We start from the raw sequence: 19293 nt of genomic DNA, 5'->3' as shown, positions 1-19293 counted from the left end.
TAAGCGTCCGACTTCAGCCAGGTCACGAACTCGCGGTCCGTGAGTTCGAGCCCCGCGTCAGGCTCTGGGCTGATGGCTCAGAGCCTGGAGCCTGTTTCCTATTCTGTGTCTCCCTCTCTTTCTGCCCCTCCCCCGTTCATGCTCTGTCTCTCTCTGTCCCAAAAATAAATAAACGTTGAAAAAAAAATTAAAAAAAAGAAATATTTCTTTTAATTTATTATTTATTTAAAAATTTAAAAAAAATTGTTTATTTTTGAGAGAGAGAGGGAGACAGAGCATGAGCAGGGGAGGGGCAGAGAGAGAGGGAGACACAGAATCTAAAGGAGGCTCCAGGCTCTGAGCTGTCAGTACAGAGCCTGATACAGGGCTCAAACTCATGAACCGTGAGATCATGACCTGAGCTGAAGTCAGATGCTTAACCAACTGAGCCACCCAGGTGCCCCTCAAGAAATGGTCCTTGGGTTCCCACTATGGATCTAGGTGCTGGGGATTCAGAGGAGAACGAGGCAGGCTGCTCTCTGGGAGTGAATGTTCTAGCAGAGGCGAGATAGGAGGTAAACATGTAGGAAAGAGGGAAACAAACAAGATGCCATCTGTAGTGACAAGATGGGAAGAAGTGAAAGCGGAATGGGGTGGCAGTGATATGAGGGGGTGCTGGGGACAATGGCAGAGTCCGGGTCATATAGAGCCTTGAGGTCATAAGGACGAGAGGAAGGCAAGAGAGGCTTTAGCAGGGTGGTAACTTGATCTGATTTACACCGTTAACACCTCACTCTGATGGTGGGGAATGTATCATGGGGAAGAGGGAGAGATAGCAGAGAGATCCTATAGCCCCCTCAAGAACTTACGTGGTTTGGACAACAGGGTTGGGGTGAAGAAGACAGACAGGTTCTGAACATGGTTTGTCAAAAGAGCAGACGAGGCTGGCTGATGAATCGTGCTGGTGCAGGGATGACAGAAAGGGAAAGGATCAAGACTGAATCAAGGCTTTTCTTGAAGTAGTGGGTGGTTGTACCACTGACAGAGCTGAGGAAATCCCCGATTAAGAAAAATAAATGTAACGTAGGTTGTATTAGGTGCTGAGAAGGAAAAGAGGAGGGTGCTAGGAAAATTTTTTTCGAGAATTCTCAACCCAAGATGACTGTCCCCAGGTGTGATGTCCTGGTACGTGGTTGGGGGAAGGTGCACTTTTCACCCCCAGCGCAACGGTCATGGGCAATGAACCTCTGCTAAGAGCCTCTAGAGAAAGGATTGTACCAGGCGCATCACCAAGGCCCATGCTGCAGCTGCTGCTGTATCTGGAAATCTGGTAATGCTAACCTCAGAGGGGATTCAATTGGTTTGGCACAATTACATCTCCATTGGTCTAATCCAATTTCATCAATTTATGGCCAGTTTTTTTTCTTCTGTTCCTCAGCCTTTTCTCTCCTTTGTTAATTTTCCCCTAGAAGCCAGCCAGACAGACAACGTCTCCTCCTTCTGGGTCTCAGGTATGCAAAAATACGCCGCATCAGTCCTCTTTAAAGCAGCCCAGAGCCCCTGTCACCCTCTCCTAGAGGTTCTGGTGGGAGACCCTTTTAGATGAGCCAGTGGGGACAGAGACGTGGGAGGCAGAAGGATGTTACCCGAGGCCTGGCATCTCCCCCCAGGCAAGACTGCATGGCCTTCCCAGCATTTCCTGTGCAGCTCGTACAGGCACTTCCGAGCTGGTCCTGGAGCCAGCCGCCTGCTCAGATCCAGACTGGGAATTAAAATTATTCCCCAAATGCCAACTCAACCTTTGGCTGCCTCTTCACCAGGAGTCCTCTACCCTCCAAGCAAAGGGACCCAACATTATGAAGTTTTTAGTGTACTGGACCCTCTGCTGGGTGTCCTGACACTGATTCCTGCCTCAGCATTGGGAAACTGGTATTCCTAGTTCCATTTTTTAATGGTGAACACTTGGGTTCAGAGAAGCAAATTAATTTATTCTTGCCAACAAGTGGAAAGAGTAGAGTCCAGGCCAAGGCCTATACCCCCCTTACGGCCTGCTCCTTCACAACCTTCCGGACGCTTGTTGGACCCCATCTTTGCTTTGCCCACCCCACCCACTGGACTTTTGCGATGATGTTCTCAGTCTTAGTGCTACCCACGGCTCCGACCTCATACCCTCTGGGTGCCCGGCAGCGAGCATTGCGGTCAGTGCTAAGCCCTGGAGTCAATCTCTTTGTCATTCCTAGCGGTCTTCCTCTTGTCTCCTCCGTCTTGACTGGCGCAGCATAGGGGAGACTTGGCAACATGGGTCGGGGAAGGACGAAAATAATGGTGGCAATACCCATCACTGAAAATGGGGACAGCTATTGGGAGTCTGGTGGGCATATGGATGGACAAGAACCAGAAAACAGTGGCTTTGGCTGGAGGGTATACCATTCAGCAGAGTCATAAGACCTACACATCAAAAAGAGAAAAAGACACAGAGAGAGAAGGAAAACAAGCAAACATAAACAACTCACGATGAACTCTAAGATCTTTACTGTTCCTCAACTCTTCTTTTCTTTCTTTTTTGTTTTTCAGGTTTAATGAATTACATGGGGACACTGGCCATATAAAAACACAAGCAGGCACTCAGTCTCGGACCAGTCAACCACGGAGTTGGAATTCAGGTCTGACCCAGGACCACGGGTTCCAAGGCGAGAGACTCTGGGGCACCTGCACGCACTCTCCAGGTAGACTGGCCTTGTTGCTTTTCACAGCAATCAGTATTCATAATAGGACAGGGGCTATATTTCAGTCCCCCACCCCCAGTCTCATGTATTTATGATACTTGGTAAGATCAGCTTTGGTCCTGATATTGTATCATCAAACAGGTCATTACGGTCTATATTAATCCAGGTGAGGATTTTTTTTATTTTAAAGCAGGCAACTGAAAATAGAAACAGGGTGGACTGATACATTCTTTCTTGCTCTTTTTTTTTTTTTAAGTTTATGTATTTATTCTGAGAGAGAGAAAGGGGGAGGGAGGGGCAGAGAGAGAGAGAGAGAGAGAGAGACTGGGAAAGAGAGAATCCCAAGCAGGCTCCATGCTGTCAGCGTGGGGCATGATGTAGGGCTCGAACACACATGAGATCATGACCTGAGCCAAAATCAAGAGTCAGACACTAAAGACACTTACCCAACCCAGGCGCCTCTCTTGGTCTTGACAGTGGTGCTTGTTCAAGAAGGGTGCAAGGGAAACCCAGCCCTGCCTTTGAGAAAGGGGTCGACTTCTGGGAACACACAGTGGGTAGTTTTTTGTCATTCCCCTGAGAGGCTGTGAGTCCGGGTTCCACACGGCTCTGCCCTCAGCAGTCACCCACAGAAGCAGCGAAGACACCGCCCCCCCGACCCTGAGCCAGTCATGCTCCATATCCCCTCCTTCTCTCTCTTTGGTGTGTGGGGGAGTAGGGGGAAGGAATGATATGGAGGGACTTGGGGGCAAGGAGGGGCTTTAAATGGTCGCATGGGATTCTGGCTTGTCTGTGAGGTAGTACTGAATTTCCAGAGAGGTCATTGTAAATGAGACTTGAGTTATTAATGTTATTGGCTCCAGAAATCAAAAAAAAAAGGGGAGGGAGGCAAGAGGATGAGCAAGTGATGAGGAGCATGTGAGCATGGGGGGTTGCAGTGAGGCCAGGTGGTGTTAGCACAGAGTGAGGTCAAGGCCACCTCTGGGCATCCCTTCAGATAGCCTGGGAGTCCATGGACCTGCCTGCTTTGGGGAACCGTAGATCTGGCTCCCCATCACACGAATTTAGCCTGAACTCCAGGCCTGGGATACGTGAGGAGCAAGTGGGCAGAGCTGAGATGGTCCTTCACCCCGGATCTGCCAGGTCAGGGTCATACCGTGTGCGGTTCTCAGTCCCGTGGAGCCCAGGTGAGGATGGGCGAGCCGGAGGCACCCACGCTCTGCCTCAACCACTCCACCCATCACCACCTGGCCAGGGTGGGGAAGAAAAGTTTCTCCCCCAGATAAGGGGAGAAGAGACATCTCTCCATATTCTAGTAGAGATTCTATGTAGGAGCGAGGGGAAGCAGGAAAATCTCCCTGTACCTCCAGGCTCTTGTGGCCAAGAAAATCATTTTGATGGTGGGGCCTCCAAAATCACAGCGACGACCTGCTGTAGGAGGGAGGTGCCACCTCCAGCCCAAGCCCCAGAAAAGGCCCTGGGGTAGTGATTCTGGATACAATCCGCCCACTTCAAGTATGCCATGGTGGTTGGCTTAGTATGTTCACCAAGCTGTGCAACTCTCACCACGTCAATGTTAGAGCATCGTCATCCCCACAGAAAGAAAGTCCATAGTCAATGTTGGAACATCGTCATCCCCACAGAAAGTCCATACCCATTGGCAGCCATTCCTCTCCACCTGCTACCCTGCAACTCCCAATCCGACTTTCTCTCTCCACAGATTTGCCAACTGTAGACATTTGTACAAGCACAATGCTTTCAAGGTTCTTCCTTGTTGTAGCATGCATTAGTACTTCCCTCCTTTCTTATGGCCGAACAATATTTCATTGGATGGCTGTGCCCTGTTTCTCTTATGGATTCATTGGTTGAGTGACACCTGGGTTGTCTCCACTTTCTGGCTACTGTGTGTGACGAACGCTGGTATAAACATTCGTGTGCAAGTTTTCATGGATGCGGTGTATTTTCCCTTTAATCCCCATGACAACAAATGGGCATCATAATCCTGATTTAGTAGGAAAAGCCGCAGCTCAGAGAGGTGAAGCGACAACTTTGGAGACAGAGAAGCTTCTTTCGATTTGGTCTGATCATGACAGGAGGACAAGTAAGAGGAAATAAGGTGGGGCTCCACCTCGCCTTTCCAGGTCATTATACACACCATTGAGTAAAAAGAAATGGCAGGAATGAGAGAAAGTGCGTCAGCAGGTCCGCTGTGGGCTCCACTGGCCTTCTTTTGGGAGGCAGGTCTCGATGACAGCCTCACGCTTGCCCTGCCCTGGCACGGTTCTAAGGTCTGGGAAACGTCCCCCCTTTCCCAATCGCCTCCTTGTTTCGGTGGCAGACGAGGAGCAGTCAAGAGTGGCTCAAACAACTGCTGGGGTAGCGCGTTAGGCTTGTGAGGACTCAGGTGGGACGTCTGTGTGGCAGTGCCCATTTTGAGAAGGTTCCTGAGGTGAGCTCTGCCCGGTCCCGGGAAGAGCCCCAAAGAGAGGAACTCAGCATGGGCCCAGGGGTGGCTCTATGGCATGGAACAAAAGGGTCACAGAGGCTGCTGGCTCTGCTTGTCTCTGCCCCCAGGGCTTTCCCAGAAAGTACCTGGACCTGGGAGTGTGGGTGACGTGCCGCCCCATTAATGTAGCTCCGATGGCTAGTTGGAACCCAAGCCAAAGCTGGTAATCATTGACCCTCAGAGGCTCCCTGGGGCACAGCAGTAGAGTTAACAGGAACACTGGCTCTCTGGCTAATCCCCTGCTCTGTGGTTTATCCTAGAGGCTTGCCCTTCTCATCACCTTTCTAGGACGCATGATGTTCTTGTAGCCTGGACCCTGGTGTAGAGAAGCCCAGCATTAAAGGCATTGCAGATGATGACGCGACTGGGTCTGTCAATCTGCCGGCTGTAACTTGAAAGGAAATTAGTGTTGAGATGCTAGCACTGCGGGTGTGAACAGCTTGATCCCTTTCCATAGCAGAGTGTCGTCCAAGCCCTTTCCAGCCATTTGCAAGATTGATACGAATGGCCCCATTTCTTTGATGAGGAAATTGACACACCGAGAGGTTAGGCAGTACCCAGGGTTCGAGCTAGTAAGTGACCGACACCAGATCCAAACCCCACATACTGACTTCTTAAATCCTTCCTGGGAGTCACTTGATGCAGCTCTGATAGGGAAACAAACATAAGCTAGAATGTGAGACCAGAAGGCATCCCAAGTTCCCTCCAAACTCAAGAACCTGGTGTTCTTTTTTTTTTTTAAGTTTTTTTTTTTTTAATGTTTGTTTATTTTTGAGAGAGAGAGACAGAGCACAAGCAGGGGAGCAGCAGAGAGAGAGAGGGAGACAGGATCCGAAGCAGGCTCCAGGCTTCGAGCTGTCAGCACGGAACCCGGCGCAGGGCTTGAACTCACAAACCGCAAGATTGTTACCTAAGCCGAAGTCGGACACTTAACGGACTGAACAACCCAGGCGCCCCCAAGAACATGGTGTTCTGTCTCTTGTCTTTTGCATGTCTATCAGAGCTGGGTTATACCAACATGATACCCTTTACCTTGGGGACAGCATCATGAATTCTAGTCCCCAAGTGCCATTACTCAGGTATTAGTTGAATTAGTCCCCTAATTTTAAATTGCCATTTGGAATTCTATATGTTTTCTTAAAAACAAAGTGCACTTTCTTGGTGCAGATGCTCAGGAAAGTATGTTCAGAGCCTACAGACCACACGGAATTTATTCGTTTCTGGGCTGGAAAGACAGTTGATGTAATTAAACCGCAGGGAACTAAAAGGGTCAGATTAATGAGAGAATTCCCACACTAATAACAGTGTGGGATGAAAAGATGAAATTTAAGAATTCTTTCATTCTGGATGTGTCTAGTTTGCAGAAAAACACACTCCTCCCAACACATCCCTTTACAAGATAAACATGTGAGAGGGTGATTATTTTATTTGCCAAAATCATTCTTCACTTTATAAATTATTCTGTGAAGGATTCCTTTAAATATCTAATATCCTAATGCATATGTGATACGACTTACTGTATATAAGCGATTTCTGTTCTCATACCATCTTCCGAGAACACCATAGAATTGGTTCCAGGATAAGATTACCTGTCAAGACATGGACAGAGACATTTGCCCTGTCATGGAGTTCTTTTGAATCGTAATGAGGCTAAAAAGGCCATGAGACTAGAAACGTCTTTGGATTGTTGTGTGAATTCAGTTTTCTGTCACAGGTTCACTAGAAACTGGATTCAACAGGTAATGTAGCAGCACTCAAGAGGTCCGGCCTGCGTGCACAGGAGGGGTCTTAGAACCGATCCATCTGCCCATTCCTTTGTGGCGAAGTCCCATCTGTTCCTGGGACAGACGGACCCAGGAGTCTCTAGGGATCTGTCCTCTCTCTCCAGACGATAACCATATTTGCTGTGTTTCACTAGGTGTCTTCCCTACTGTGATTTCACCCCAATCCGGCGTGCGTCCCGATAGAGGCAGGTCGGCATATTCCACGCCCAAACCCGGGCCAGCTCTGTTGGCCACGGCAGGTTTCAGTTATACGTGAAGCTTTGAAAATCGTCTCCTTGCACCTCTTCACATAGAGTCAGGTGGCATGGACTTCTCTGTGAACAAGCCAGCGAACCACCCAGGCTAGAAGAAACCAGATAAGGGTTTGGTTATGAGGAGCGTGAGGCCACAAGGCCGGATCATCTGCCCTGTCCTGGTGCTGTGGAGACGGAGTCCTGCCATTAGAGAGTGGCATTAGGCTCTATTACCCTCCCCACATCCCCTTCTGGAAAGTAAGCACTTTGAGCCATTCACACCTCACTGTATTGATTAATCTCCTTGGCAAATACTTACTGAGCATCTACTGTAGGCTGGCACTGAGCCAGGAGGCACTGGGGATATAGCAGGAGAGGAGATGGAGGGGGTCACTGCCTCCAAAGCAGCATAAAAGTAAACGCGTAGGTTAAAATGACTGTAAATACTACCCCCAAAAGTCAAGAGTGCAATCAACTACCGCAAGGGGGAGGGAACCTGATTTAAATGGGGAGGGGCTTGGCCAGGGACTCTTCCCTCTTTGAGAGACGGACATTTATGTTTCTTTCTGAAACCAGGTAGTCAGTCTGGGGTTCGGAGGAGGGAGAGCAGAGAGCCAGGTGCTCCCAGCAGGGGAAACGGCACATGAGGCCAGATCGGAAAGGTGAAGTGACTTGCCCCCATTTCTGTAGTTGGTGTGAGGCAGAGCCGGCTGCCCAATGTCTCCTCCTGTGTCTGTATCCCCGGCTGTTGCCGAGGCGTGCCCGTGGCGCTCAGTGAGTGTCGTTGAACTGACCGACTCCGAGGCCAGGGTGCCTGGCCCTCCTGCTCGAGCAGTGAGGACCCAAGGTTCGACTCACCATCACTGGCAGATTCTCCTCTTCCAGCGGGGAGGAAGCTCCCCAGCCTCCCTCACTAGCCATCACTCCCAACGAACCTCTGACCACGGAAGATGAAATGGCCCCACCCTGTGGAGATCCAGAAATATCTCCAGGCGGAAGATGGCATTGCCGTAACTTCAGGCCACCGCCTACAATTAGCTCAAGCTAGGACAATCTAGAGATTAGGACAATCTCTAGAAGCTTCCAAAGAAAGCGCGATGCTTGACAACACATCTTCAGCAGCTTCCACGGTTGTGTCCTAATCACTTTGGCATCATGGCCTTTCTGAACTCCATCTGGCATTATGAGGTCCTTCTGGTGACATTGGGGTGCGAGGCCTTCTCCCCCAACATGCACTCTCAAATCCAATCCAGTTGAGCCTGGACCTTCTCCACGGGGGCCCCCATGGTGTCGCACATACTCTGCCTCCCTCAACTTTTCTGGTGCTTTGGCCCATGCTCTTTCTTGTCCCTGGAAACCTGTCCCCAGTCTGCCAATCCAAACCTTCAGGTTTTGTGTCTTCCAAAAAGGTTTTGTCTCTTGCTGGTTCTTACCTTCTATGTGCTTTCTGCATTAGGCAAGGAAACGTGTGGAAAATCACCATGCCTGGTGCAAAGTAAGTAGGTGCCGAATAAATGCGTGCCTTCCCTCTGCCTTGTTCAGTAACTATTTTGAGTATGCCACTGGGCTTAAAAGCAAGGGCTTCTCAATCAGGCAGAGCTACGTTCTTCTAATCTTTGCTCTTTGGGCTTTTTGCTTTGTGACCTTGTGGAAACTTGCTTAACTTCTCTGAACCTCAGTTGCCCATCTCGTAGGGTTATGATGAGAATCAAATAGTAACATGTACGTAAAAGATTTCTCTCTTGTGCCGGCGCCGACATTGTAGGCTTTCTGGGCCCCACAGTTTCACGGCTCCAACGGGGCACCCTCTGCATCATGCTCCAGAGGGCGCTGTTCACACAGAATGCAGGAGAGGCGGTCAACAGGATCCGAAAGCCCTCCATGATGTCTTAATAGCCATTTCCCACTCCCTCTCGGGAGACTTTTCTCAGCCCTAGTCTTTCTCTTCATTCAGTTTGAGCTGTGCAGCTTCGTTTTCACCTTGACTGCCTCTGTTAGCTGTGGCTCAGTCCCCTCATACCCAATGCCTTCTTGGTAAAGAGCTGAAATCCGTGAAGTTTAGAAGAATTCTTAGAAAAACCTCCGGCACAGAAACCAAGTAGATCCACCTGTGTGGCTGTGTGTTTCTCTTATCTTCTAGTGCTTTCTCACTCTGCTGTCGCCACTCCTCGCAGCCCCCAGGGGTGCGTTGCTCTCTCTTCCAAACTGTGAGCCAGGCAGAGATGAAGTGCCTCCTTTTGGTCCTTCTCTGCAGAGCTGAGACATGCTGACATTTCCTAAATACCTGAAGTTGCAATGACAAAGAACAACAAGGAAGCAGTATTGAAAGTACACACAGAATAAGCGTCCAGCTTCCAAAGCATAGGTTTCCGACTCCAAGGCAAATGCACGCCGTCACCAGAGACTGGTAAGACCCGCAGACGTCCTGCTTGTGTCCAGCTTCACTAGCTCCCGGGCTGACTGGATTAGTGGGAACATCACACCTCTTGACACTTGCTGCTGGGACCCAATCCAGATGCCATGAAAAAATACAGGTTTTTGCGGTGAGAGTGTCAGGATCTTAGGACGACCAATTGTCGTGGTGAATAAGATAGCTAGATAGAATTTAAAAGCTGCACCTGAAACTTTTAACTCCTTTTAATGACTTTGGGTATTTCAATTTGGTTATTTCCTTGATTCTGCACATCCGGATACAAAAGCAAACAAATGTGTAAAGTGACCATATGGCTTGTAAAATGGCTCTATGACTTCTTAGCTATACCTTTTCTTCTGTGCACTTTTCTGTCCTTTGGTGGTGTCAGCGCCTTCCAGCCGAAGAGTGCCAGGAACATCCCTGTAGTTGAACAAGCTGGTTTTTTGCAACTAGTGAGAATACAGACCATGAATTGTGGGAAGCCTCGTGGAGTGTTAGAAAGTACTTAAATAGGGGGCACCTGCATGGCTCAGTCGATTAAGCGTCTGACTTCGGCTCAGGTCATGACCTCACAGTTTGTGAGTTCAGGCCCCACGTCGAGCTCACTGCTCTCAGTGCAGAGCCTGCTTTGGACCCTCTGTCCCCTTCTCTATCTGCCCTCCCCCACCTCGCACATGCTCTCTCTCTCTCTCAAAAATAAACATTAAAAAATTAAAAAAAAAAGAAGAAAATACTTAAATAAGATATAGGCTAGTTTAAGCAATTTGGGGAAGATTTAAAGAAGTAACACTTTGCTCTGGGTTAGATGCCAGGAACTCAGAGTAATGTTATGGTTGAATATGTCAGTAAATCTTATCATCTAGAAGCGGGGGGTGGGGGGGAAGACGGGTGTGCGGCCCGAGTTGTTATTGGTGAAGAAGCAGTGATCACTTCTATTAGCCAGGACTAGGGGGATTAGGGTCATTTTTGTGGTTTGGACAATGTTCAGACGTGATTACGGAGTCGCCCTGTGTGATGCTGATGTTTCGAGAAACTGTTTGCGTTCACCCGAACACAGAGCCCTCGCTGGGAGAGCCAGGACCTAGCTCCCAGAAGCCAGGGCTGCTCTTCTCCTTTGCAGTGGGCATATGTGCACGTATTCAGTAATACGATCAAGTCCTAGTCAAGGTCTGTGGTGGGAGAAGGACAGCGCCACCCCCGGTACCACTCTTGGGGGTATCTGGGTAGGCTTGTTAAGAATAATTCTCATTCCTTCTATTCTCTTTCCACCTCTGCAAGGTAAGGCTTCTGCCCTGGTTATAGACAAATCCTTCATTCATTCATTCATTCATTCATTTAAGTTTAGAGAGAGAAAGAGAGAGTGCAAACAAGGGAGAGGGGCAGAGAGAGAGAGAGAGAGAGAGAGAGAGAGAGAATCCCAAGCTGGCTCCGCACTCAGCGCAGAGCTTGATGTGGGGCTCGATCCCACATCATGACCCTGCAATCGTGACCTGAGCCCAAATCAAGAGTCAGACGCTCAACCAACTGAGCCACCTAGGCACCTCAGACAAATCCTTTATAAAAGCATGTTCGCTATTCCCAGGTTTTCGGTTCCACGTGGGAAGATGGGCTCTGGAGCCAGTACAGTTCACAGGCGTTGCTGCATTGGCCGAACCTTTGTCTCTTTCCTGGAAGCCTTTGCCTTCCCCTGGCTGCTGTCTCTAATATAGCCCATTTTAACTCCACACAGCGTAGACTTCGCGTGGCCTGGGTCAGTGACACCTCGTTAAACTGTTACACACATTTACATTTGTAGACTAATAGTAACAGTTCTTACTATTTATTGCCTAACCGCTGCGTTCTGGAAACTTTGGAACTCTATGTATGAGATGACATTTAAAACGCACTGCAACCTTTGAAAGTATATTTTAGCAGCCATTTCAGAAGTGAGGAAACTGAGGCTCAGAAAGACTAAGTGGCTTTCTCAGGTCACCTGGTCATTAAGTGGCAGAGCTGGGATTCAGTCCATGTCTGTGTTTACCCAAGCTGGAGTTCCTTCCACCTGTCATGCTGCCTTTGGTTATCACCTGTGCCGGGAACATCCTGGACCAGGTTCTCCCATCCTTTCTTGGTCCCCATGCCTGGCACACCTCTGCAGTTATTCAGATAATGCTACTGGACCAGCTGGCTCCAGAAATGTCTACAGAACATGGTGTCCTTTATGAGAGCACTGATACCCTCAGATCTTGTGGTCCCCTGGCTCTTGTTCCCACACTCTTTTCGTTGGAAGGAACCAGGCACCCAGGAAGGCCTGTGCTGCATTCTCACCCTGGACACAAGCAGATTTACGGCTTCACGGTGGGCAGGGTCTGGGAGGACCTTTACCCCAAAGGAAAGGTGAGGTGTTCCTGAAGAGCACTCCTTAAAAAAAAATTATTGATTTATTTTGATAGAGACAGAGACAGAGAGACAGAGAGATCACAAGCAGGGGAGGGGCAGAGAGAGAGAGGGAGAGAGAAAAAGAGAGAGAGACAGAGAATCCCAAGCAGGCTCCACGCTCTCAGCACAGAGCTCGACGGGAGGCTGAATCTCAGGAACCATGAGATCATGACCGGAGCTGAAATCGAAAGTGGGACGCTTAACTGACAGAGCTACCCAGGCGCCCGCTGAAGTGCATTCCTGAGTCCAGCCTGGAATGTTGAGGTTCAGGTATCCTTCTACATGCCATGAGGCCAGGAGGAGTGGTTTGTACCGGCGTGCCAAGGTCTATTTGAGAAGAGCTCACGTTGACCCCAAGTGAGCTGCCTGATGGTGCTAACGACAGACATCAGCAGTAACCCTTCCTGGAATTATGGAACGAAAGGGAAACCACCCTCTGTCTCCAATAGGTTCTACATAGGAAAGGGGTAGTCCGGGAGCTAGATGATTCAGTCAGGGCCCTGAGTGTTTGCAGACCCAGCTGGGTGGCTATCCTACAATAGCTTGAGATCACTTTCATAGAAAACAGGAAGTTCTCTGTAGTAGCGGTTAAGTGCAACATACCTTAGCAAAGGTGTGTGGAAGAATATTTAGGATTGATGTCCAACCTGTTGGGTCTCCTCTTTGGTGGCTGCTTTAAACCCCTGTCCTCAGCCCTTTCAGAGCAGCAAACACGCCACACTGCGATTATTCAATCAATCTGTGAGCAACTTGAGAGCAGGGACTGTTGTCATTAACTCTTCTGTTTCCTAGCAGAGCACCTGATACATAGCACACGTTCAATAAATGGAGCGTTTGCTTGATTATGTTAACGAAGGAGGCTGCGACTTTGTCCCATAATGCCACTCTGCACCTCGCTCTCATAGGTCCTCAGCAATGTTTGTTGATTCAGTTGACTCTTGGCTTAAACAAAGCAGTAAATTCTCACGGACACTTGAATTTCTCCTCCACTGCCGTTGCAAAGGAACTACAGAAAATCATTTGACTTCCGCTCTCAGGACCCATAACTCATAAGTCCTACCTCTAACATAAAACCTCGCTTCTCAGAAACGTTCCTTGGTGGGATTAAGGCGGTGAGAGGTTTGATGAAAAGGCAGACTAGAGTAAATGTTTTATCATTTCTCTTTAGGAATGATGACCTTTGTGATTCAAGTAGGAGGCAGTGAAAGCAAAGGTTTGCTCTCCCCCCTCTGATATTGTGGCTGCCAAAATGGGCGGGGGTGGGGGGAGACAAGGAGGTGGTGTGAAAAGTCCCCTAGGAAGCTCCAGGTCCTTACTGGCTTGTTCTCAGGTGGACCCCTCCAAAAGAACGGCTTCTGTATCCATTCTTGGAATGTCACTAAGGAGCGCACACCGTGGGTACCTTGCTTAAGGTGACCGGAGTTTGGGTTGGTGTGGGTACCGCATGCAAATGGATTGGGCACTTTTATGGACAAAAAAGAGATCCGGGAGGAAAAGATGGTTATTTCCAGGAATTTGAAGGGCTCTTAAACAGAAGAGACTTCAGACTTATTTGGTGTTATGGTGAGTTGTCACTGAAGCGGAACTAGACCAGTGGTCTTCGTAACGGTTAGCCATCCCGGTTTACAATGAAAGTATCTCTCGTGGCGCTCCACCAGTGAGTGTGTGGACTCTTGCTTGCCTTTCCCGGCACCTCTTTCCATCCCTCCACGCTCTCTTTCTTCTGTTGCTTCTTCCAGGGCCACACACAATTACAGTGCAGTTGGTTAGTACTACACCCACAGGTATGTCTCCTCTAAAACATCCCAGAGGGGGACCCATATAGCCAATCCACTGGTTTTATGCGTGGGTTGATGAATTTCTTTATCACCGCTCAACAAATACTTATAGTTCCTACCACATGCGAGTCTAACACCATGCTCAGGCCTTGCCCAGGAGAGCATGTCTCTGCCTTTCAGATAAAAAGCTGCCCAGAGCATTCCCACGGTTTCTCATCGTGGCATCTCCCACCCCCATGCTTGACTGGAAGCTTCTTCACAGTGACAAAGACTGCCCGTTTGGTAAACGATCGTGTGCGTCTCTAATGTCCAGCACAGAGCCTGGCATAGCAACACAACATTGTTGAATGATGATAGATAAAGACATTAATGTATGCAAAAAGGCAACGAGTCTTCTGTCAGTTGAAAGATTTTGCAGAGGCTGACTACCCATCCAATAGAGATCTTTTAGAAAAGATGTTCCTCTTGGGCACATACGCACCACCCCACCCCACATCGTAATTGCTGACTTACTGAGCTCACTTCCCCATTTGACTGTGAGCCCCTCGAGAATGGGAACAGAGTCCTATTTGTTTTTGAAACCCTACACAGTAAACATAGCCCCAACGTTTGGAAAGTGTACAAAAAGTCTATTTTCTGAGAATGGACTCTTTACAGAACAAGCATACTGGAGCCCTGAAGGGAAAAAAAAATGGCAATAATATAATTCACCTGCCCTACCAGGCCACTAAGAGTACCTTGGTAAATATTAGCCAATGCACAGCCCTTTGCTTGCTGTTAAGATTTACTGATTTCAACAGAAAGTAACTTAAAAACTGTACATGTTATACAACCCAGACACCAGGGCCGATCTCTAACCACCCAATAGTATGACAAATACATATTGGCTCTGTCTGTGGTTAGGTTAAATGCCGTTGTCTAAGCAAAGTAGGCTATGTGCTGAGTATAATGGGTCTGCCATGTGAATGATGGGTTTGGTCAAGGGGTGGATTTGTCCTGTATTCTTACATTCTCCGGGTATAATTCTTCTCACTCTTTGAATAAATAAACCAAAAGCATTGGCTCACTTAGTACATGTAAAAAGTGCGTTCAGTAAATGCCAGATTTTATGAAATAAGTCCGACAATAAAGGCCGCTTTTAAATCTGTTTCTTACCTGACAGGGACTATTGTATAGAGAGATTATCATGGTGTCTTGTTTCTTCCTGGTGTCTCTTACTTTCATCTTACAAATATGTACTGATCTAAGTCTACATATTCACGTGTATCTTTGCAAACACTTGGAAATCTCAGTATCTCAGTGTGTTTCAGAGAATAGGCTGAGAGATTGACGATAACTAATTCTTTCTGGTGGAAAGCTAATAGGCATGACCTATGAGAAACAGTAAGAGAGCTATATGGAGCGTGGCAAAGGAGAGGAGGAAAATGCTGGAACTCAATCCATGCCTGCTGCCCAGAGACCTTAGCTGGGGGTTTGTCATGTCTTAGCATGACGGTATTCAAGCCATGTGAGGTCTGAAAAAAAAAATACATACCCAGCTTGGGGCTTAGTCTGAGAACAACCAATTGCCTTGGTTTAAACCACACAACCCCACTATCAAATTAAGCGTTTTCAAGCTAATACAAATTAGCATCAGTCCACTGACCAATGCCTGAAATAAATTAGGCTGAGTCTAAAAGAAATCAGTCTGCATACAGAGGGCAACTCTCAAGGCCACTTCCTTGCTTTCCCCAGGCATGGAAGCTCCGGTTTGGAATATGCTTAGGATGATGGTAAGTGCAGATGGTCTGGGGGAAAGCTTTATAAGCTGACATTTTTGTTTGAGCTCTTTAAAAAGCCAGGAAGATATTTTATTAGCCATGCAGGCATGGAAACCCAAACGGATCCAAGAGATAAATCAGAGGGCACTTGCTCCCTTTACGGAAATGTTCTTTATCAAAATGAAACGAACTTGAGACTGGAAGAGAACAGTCGTGAGGAAGAAAAACTCAGAAGTTGCGTTTTTGGAGCCATCTCTGGAAATGCAATGCGTGATGGAGAGAATGTGGATTCACTTGATAAATGTTGGCTTGGGAATTTAGCATTTTAGGTGACATCCACTCTATGAAGAGCTTTTAAAACAGTGCGAGCTTCCATGAACCCAGGAAAGGGAGAAGTCCTCAGTGAATGTAAGCCAGGTTAAACTATGTGTGTGCAGAGAAAGGAGAGAGACTGGGGAGGGGGTAGACTCTTCTTCTTCAGTGTGTCTCACCTGGGACCAACCCTAAGAGTCTTTGGGGACTTGAGGTCAATGAGGGTTGGGTGGGATGTCGGCAGGGCCTCTGAGTGTGTGCACTGCTGTTTGCACTCCTGGTAGCATTTTCTTTTTTTATATCTTTAGAACTTGTCCTCAAAATTTCAAATCACCACAGCTGTGGTTTTCTCTTCACTACTTCTACCTGGTGTTGGCTTCTTGTGTTTTCACCTGCTTTAAGGCTGTGAGCAAAACACTGTGGGATAGGACTTTTGTTTAAAATTTATCACTAAGTTGGTTTCGCTTCCCAGTTTGTATGAATAAACACATTTTTGAAGGGGGTTTTGAAATCTATTTTAGAAACATATTTGCATTTAATTAAAAATACCACGAAGACATTGCTAACCATGGTGGGCACACCTTGGGATGGGGGAGGGCACACCTAGGGGAGAGGGAGTCTAGTGTTGATGACCATGGGTTTCATCACTGTAGGCTGTTTAGGGGAAAATCCCTTCACTTTTTTTGCTATAAACTGAAAGTCACAATAATGTCATCAACAAGAAACCATTGATCAGATAGTATTTTGAAGAGCTTAACCCATTCACTGAATTATTCCATTTGTGTTTATTGAATAACTAGTAAGTGCCCATAGACTGTGCTGGCAGCTGGAAGAGAGGAGTGAATAAAGCATGATTCTAGCTTTATGGAGTATTATTGAAATCAGAGCTCCCTTCAGCTTAGGAGCAGGGAAGGAAGTATGAGATATTGAGGTGACCGTCATACTATTCGTTTTAGGAATCTTGGCATACCGTGGAGAGAGACAGGAAACAGGTTTATAGCTCTATTGAGAAAACTTCTGAGATCATATGATAGGACTTGACCAAACCATATTGAGGAGCCCTGTTCTAAATAGTCTCAAGCATTAAAGGGGGGGAAAAAAAAGGAAGTTGACCAATATTTGTCTTAAGATGTTTGAGGCGTATCTGGCTTTAGAATATAAAAGGTAATAACTGAGATGTAGCCTGGGAGAGTCTCCTCTGGGCTGGAAGCAGGGAACCTTACGTTTTATGTTTTCAGTTGTCACCCTGCCACCGGTTAGTACAAGGCTTTAGATAGGTCCTTAAAATTTTCTGGATCTCAGTTCCTTCATTGGACAAATGAGAAAATTTAATTGGGTCAGGATTTCTTTTGATAGTGAGTAATAATAACAGTGTATAAGATGCTTTAGGTAGTATATTGATGAGCCTTTTTTATAGTTATTTGTTATCGTATATTACCAAAAATGTAAATGGTGCTTCCAGCGCCTGCTTTCACAGGTATTTTTGCTTAGCATAAGGCTAAGTTTATTAAAGGAGAAAGAGTATTGATTTAAAGAATGGTATCAAATAAATCATAGTACAGGACATAACTGGTTATCACAAACATTTTTCAGTTTGTGTGCCACTGACTAAGGGCAGGAAACATTTGAATATATGCCCTTTAAGTTCCTTCCACTTGTATCTCTGTGTAATTATTTTTCTTCTTCATATTTAAGCACTATGGTGTCCTAGTGGAAAGTTTTTACCGAAAATAGTGTTGTGGTATCCAGAATAAACTGTTAGCTTTCCTAACTTGATCAGTAATTGAGATCCTTTTGAATGGTCTTTCATATATAGTTAGCTCTTTATGTGAGTCACCTAGTCCACTGCTGCTATAAACATAATTTTGTTTTGCTTTGTTTTGTTTTGTTTTTGATGTGTTTCAGATCAGAGTGCTGACAGAAAGAATGTTCAAACATCTTCGGAAATGGTTCGTCACTCACTTCTTTGGGCATTCTCGACAAAGAGCGAGGCTGGTCTCCAAAGATGGAAGGTGCAACATCGAGTTTGGCAACGTCGAGGCACAGTCGAGGTTCATATTCTTTGTGGACATCTGGACGACTGTGCTTGACCTCAAATGGAGATACAAAATGACCATCTTCATTACAGCCTTCTTGGGGAGTTGGTTCCTCTTTGGTCTTCTGTGGTATGCGGTAGCCTACATTCACAAAGATCTCCCTGAGTTCCATCCTTCTGTCAACCACACCCCCTGTGTGGAGAACATTAATGGCTTGACCTCAGCTTTTCTGTTTTCTCTGGAAACACAAGTGACCATTGGATATGGATTCAGGTGTGTGACAGAACAATGTGGCACTGCCATTTTTCTCCTTATCTTCCAGTCTATACTTGGAGTCATCATCAATTCTTTCATGTGTGGTGCCATTTTAGCCAAGATCTCCAGACCCAAAAAACGTGCCAAGACCATTACATTCAGCAAGAATGCGGTGATCAGTAAGCGGGGTGGGAAGCTCTGTCTCCTAATCCGAGTGGCTAATCTTAGGAAGAGCCTCCTTATTGGGAGTCACATATATGGAAAGCTTCTGAAGACCACCGTCACTCCTGAAGGAGAGACCATTATTCTGGACCAGATCAACATCAATTTTGTAGTTGACGCAGGGAACGAAAATTTATTCTTCATCTCCCCACTGACAATTTACCATGTCATTGATCCAAACAGCCCCTTCTTCCACATGGCAGCAGAAACCCTTCCCCAGCAAGACTTTGAATTAGTGGTGTTTTTAGATGGCACAGTGGAATCAACTAGTGCTACCTGCCAAGTCCGGACGTCCTACGTCCCAGAAGAGGTGCTCTGGGGCTACCGCTTTGCTCCCATAGTATCCAAGACAAAGGAAGGGAAATACCGAGTGGATTTCCATAACTTTAGCAAGACAGTGGAAGTGGAGACCCCTCACTGTGCCATGTGCCTTTATAATGAGAAAGATACTAGAGCCAGGATGAAGAGAGGCTATGACAATCCCAACTTCGTCTTATCAGAAGTCAATGAAACAGATGACACCAAAATGTGACAGTGGCTTTTCAACAGGAGTAATGGAAAGTCTTGAAGATACCCGGTGACTAGAAGTATGACGAAGTGATCGAAAATTTGAGGGTATGAAATTAAGACAAGAGCCTTCAACGTCTACCAGCACCATGCCCCTGAACTCCATAGCCATGATCTTGCGAGACACATAGCTCTACAATGCACCTGCATTAGAACATGCAATATATTTCTAGAAAACTGCAATATGGAAGCCATAGGAATTCACTTGGAATCTTGAATATGATTATTTGAAATCATGCAATGTTGATAGAAACGGACAAAATCATCGACAGTTTCATGGACAGGACAAAAAAGATCTTAAAAT

General features: G+C 46.9%; 1 protein-coding gene across 1 annotated transcript; it reads left to right on the top strand.

Moving 5' to 3' along the window:
• The first annotated feature begins 17820 nt into the window (after nt 1-17820).
• KCNJ1 (potassium inwardly rectifying channel subfamily J member 1) lies at nt 17821-18954 on the top strand. The gene has a single exon (XM_047070024.1). The coding sequence runs from the start codon at nt 17836-17838 to the stop codon at nt 18952-18954; it is 1119 nt and encodes a 372-aa protein (XP_046925980.1). The 5' UTR covers nt 17821-17835.
• Nucleotides 18955-19293: the final 339 nt, after the last annotated feature.

This window comes from Lynx rufus, unplaced genomic scaffold, assembly GCF_022079265.1.
Source record: "Lynx rufus isolate CCGP_SWC_20201006 ecotype Redwood Valley unplaced genomic scaffold, mLynRuf1.p SCAF_9, whole genome shotgun sequence".
Lineage (NCBI taxonomy): Eukaryota > Metazoa > Chordata > Mammalia > Carnivora > Felidae > Lynx > Lynx rufus.
Note: the sequence above shows the minus strand (reverse complement) of the source record. Positions and strands in the feature narration are given on the sequence as shown.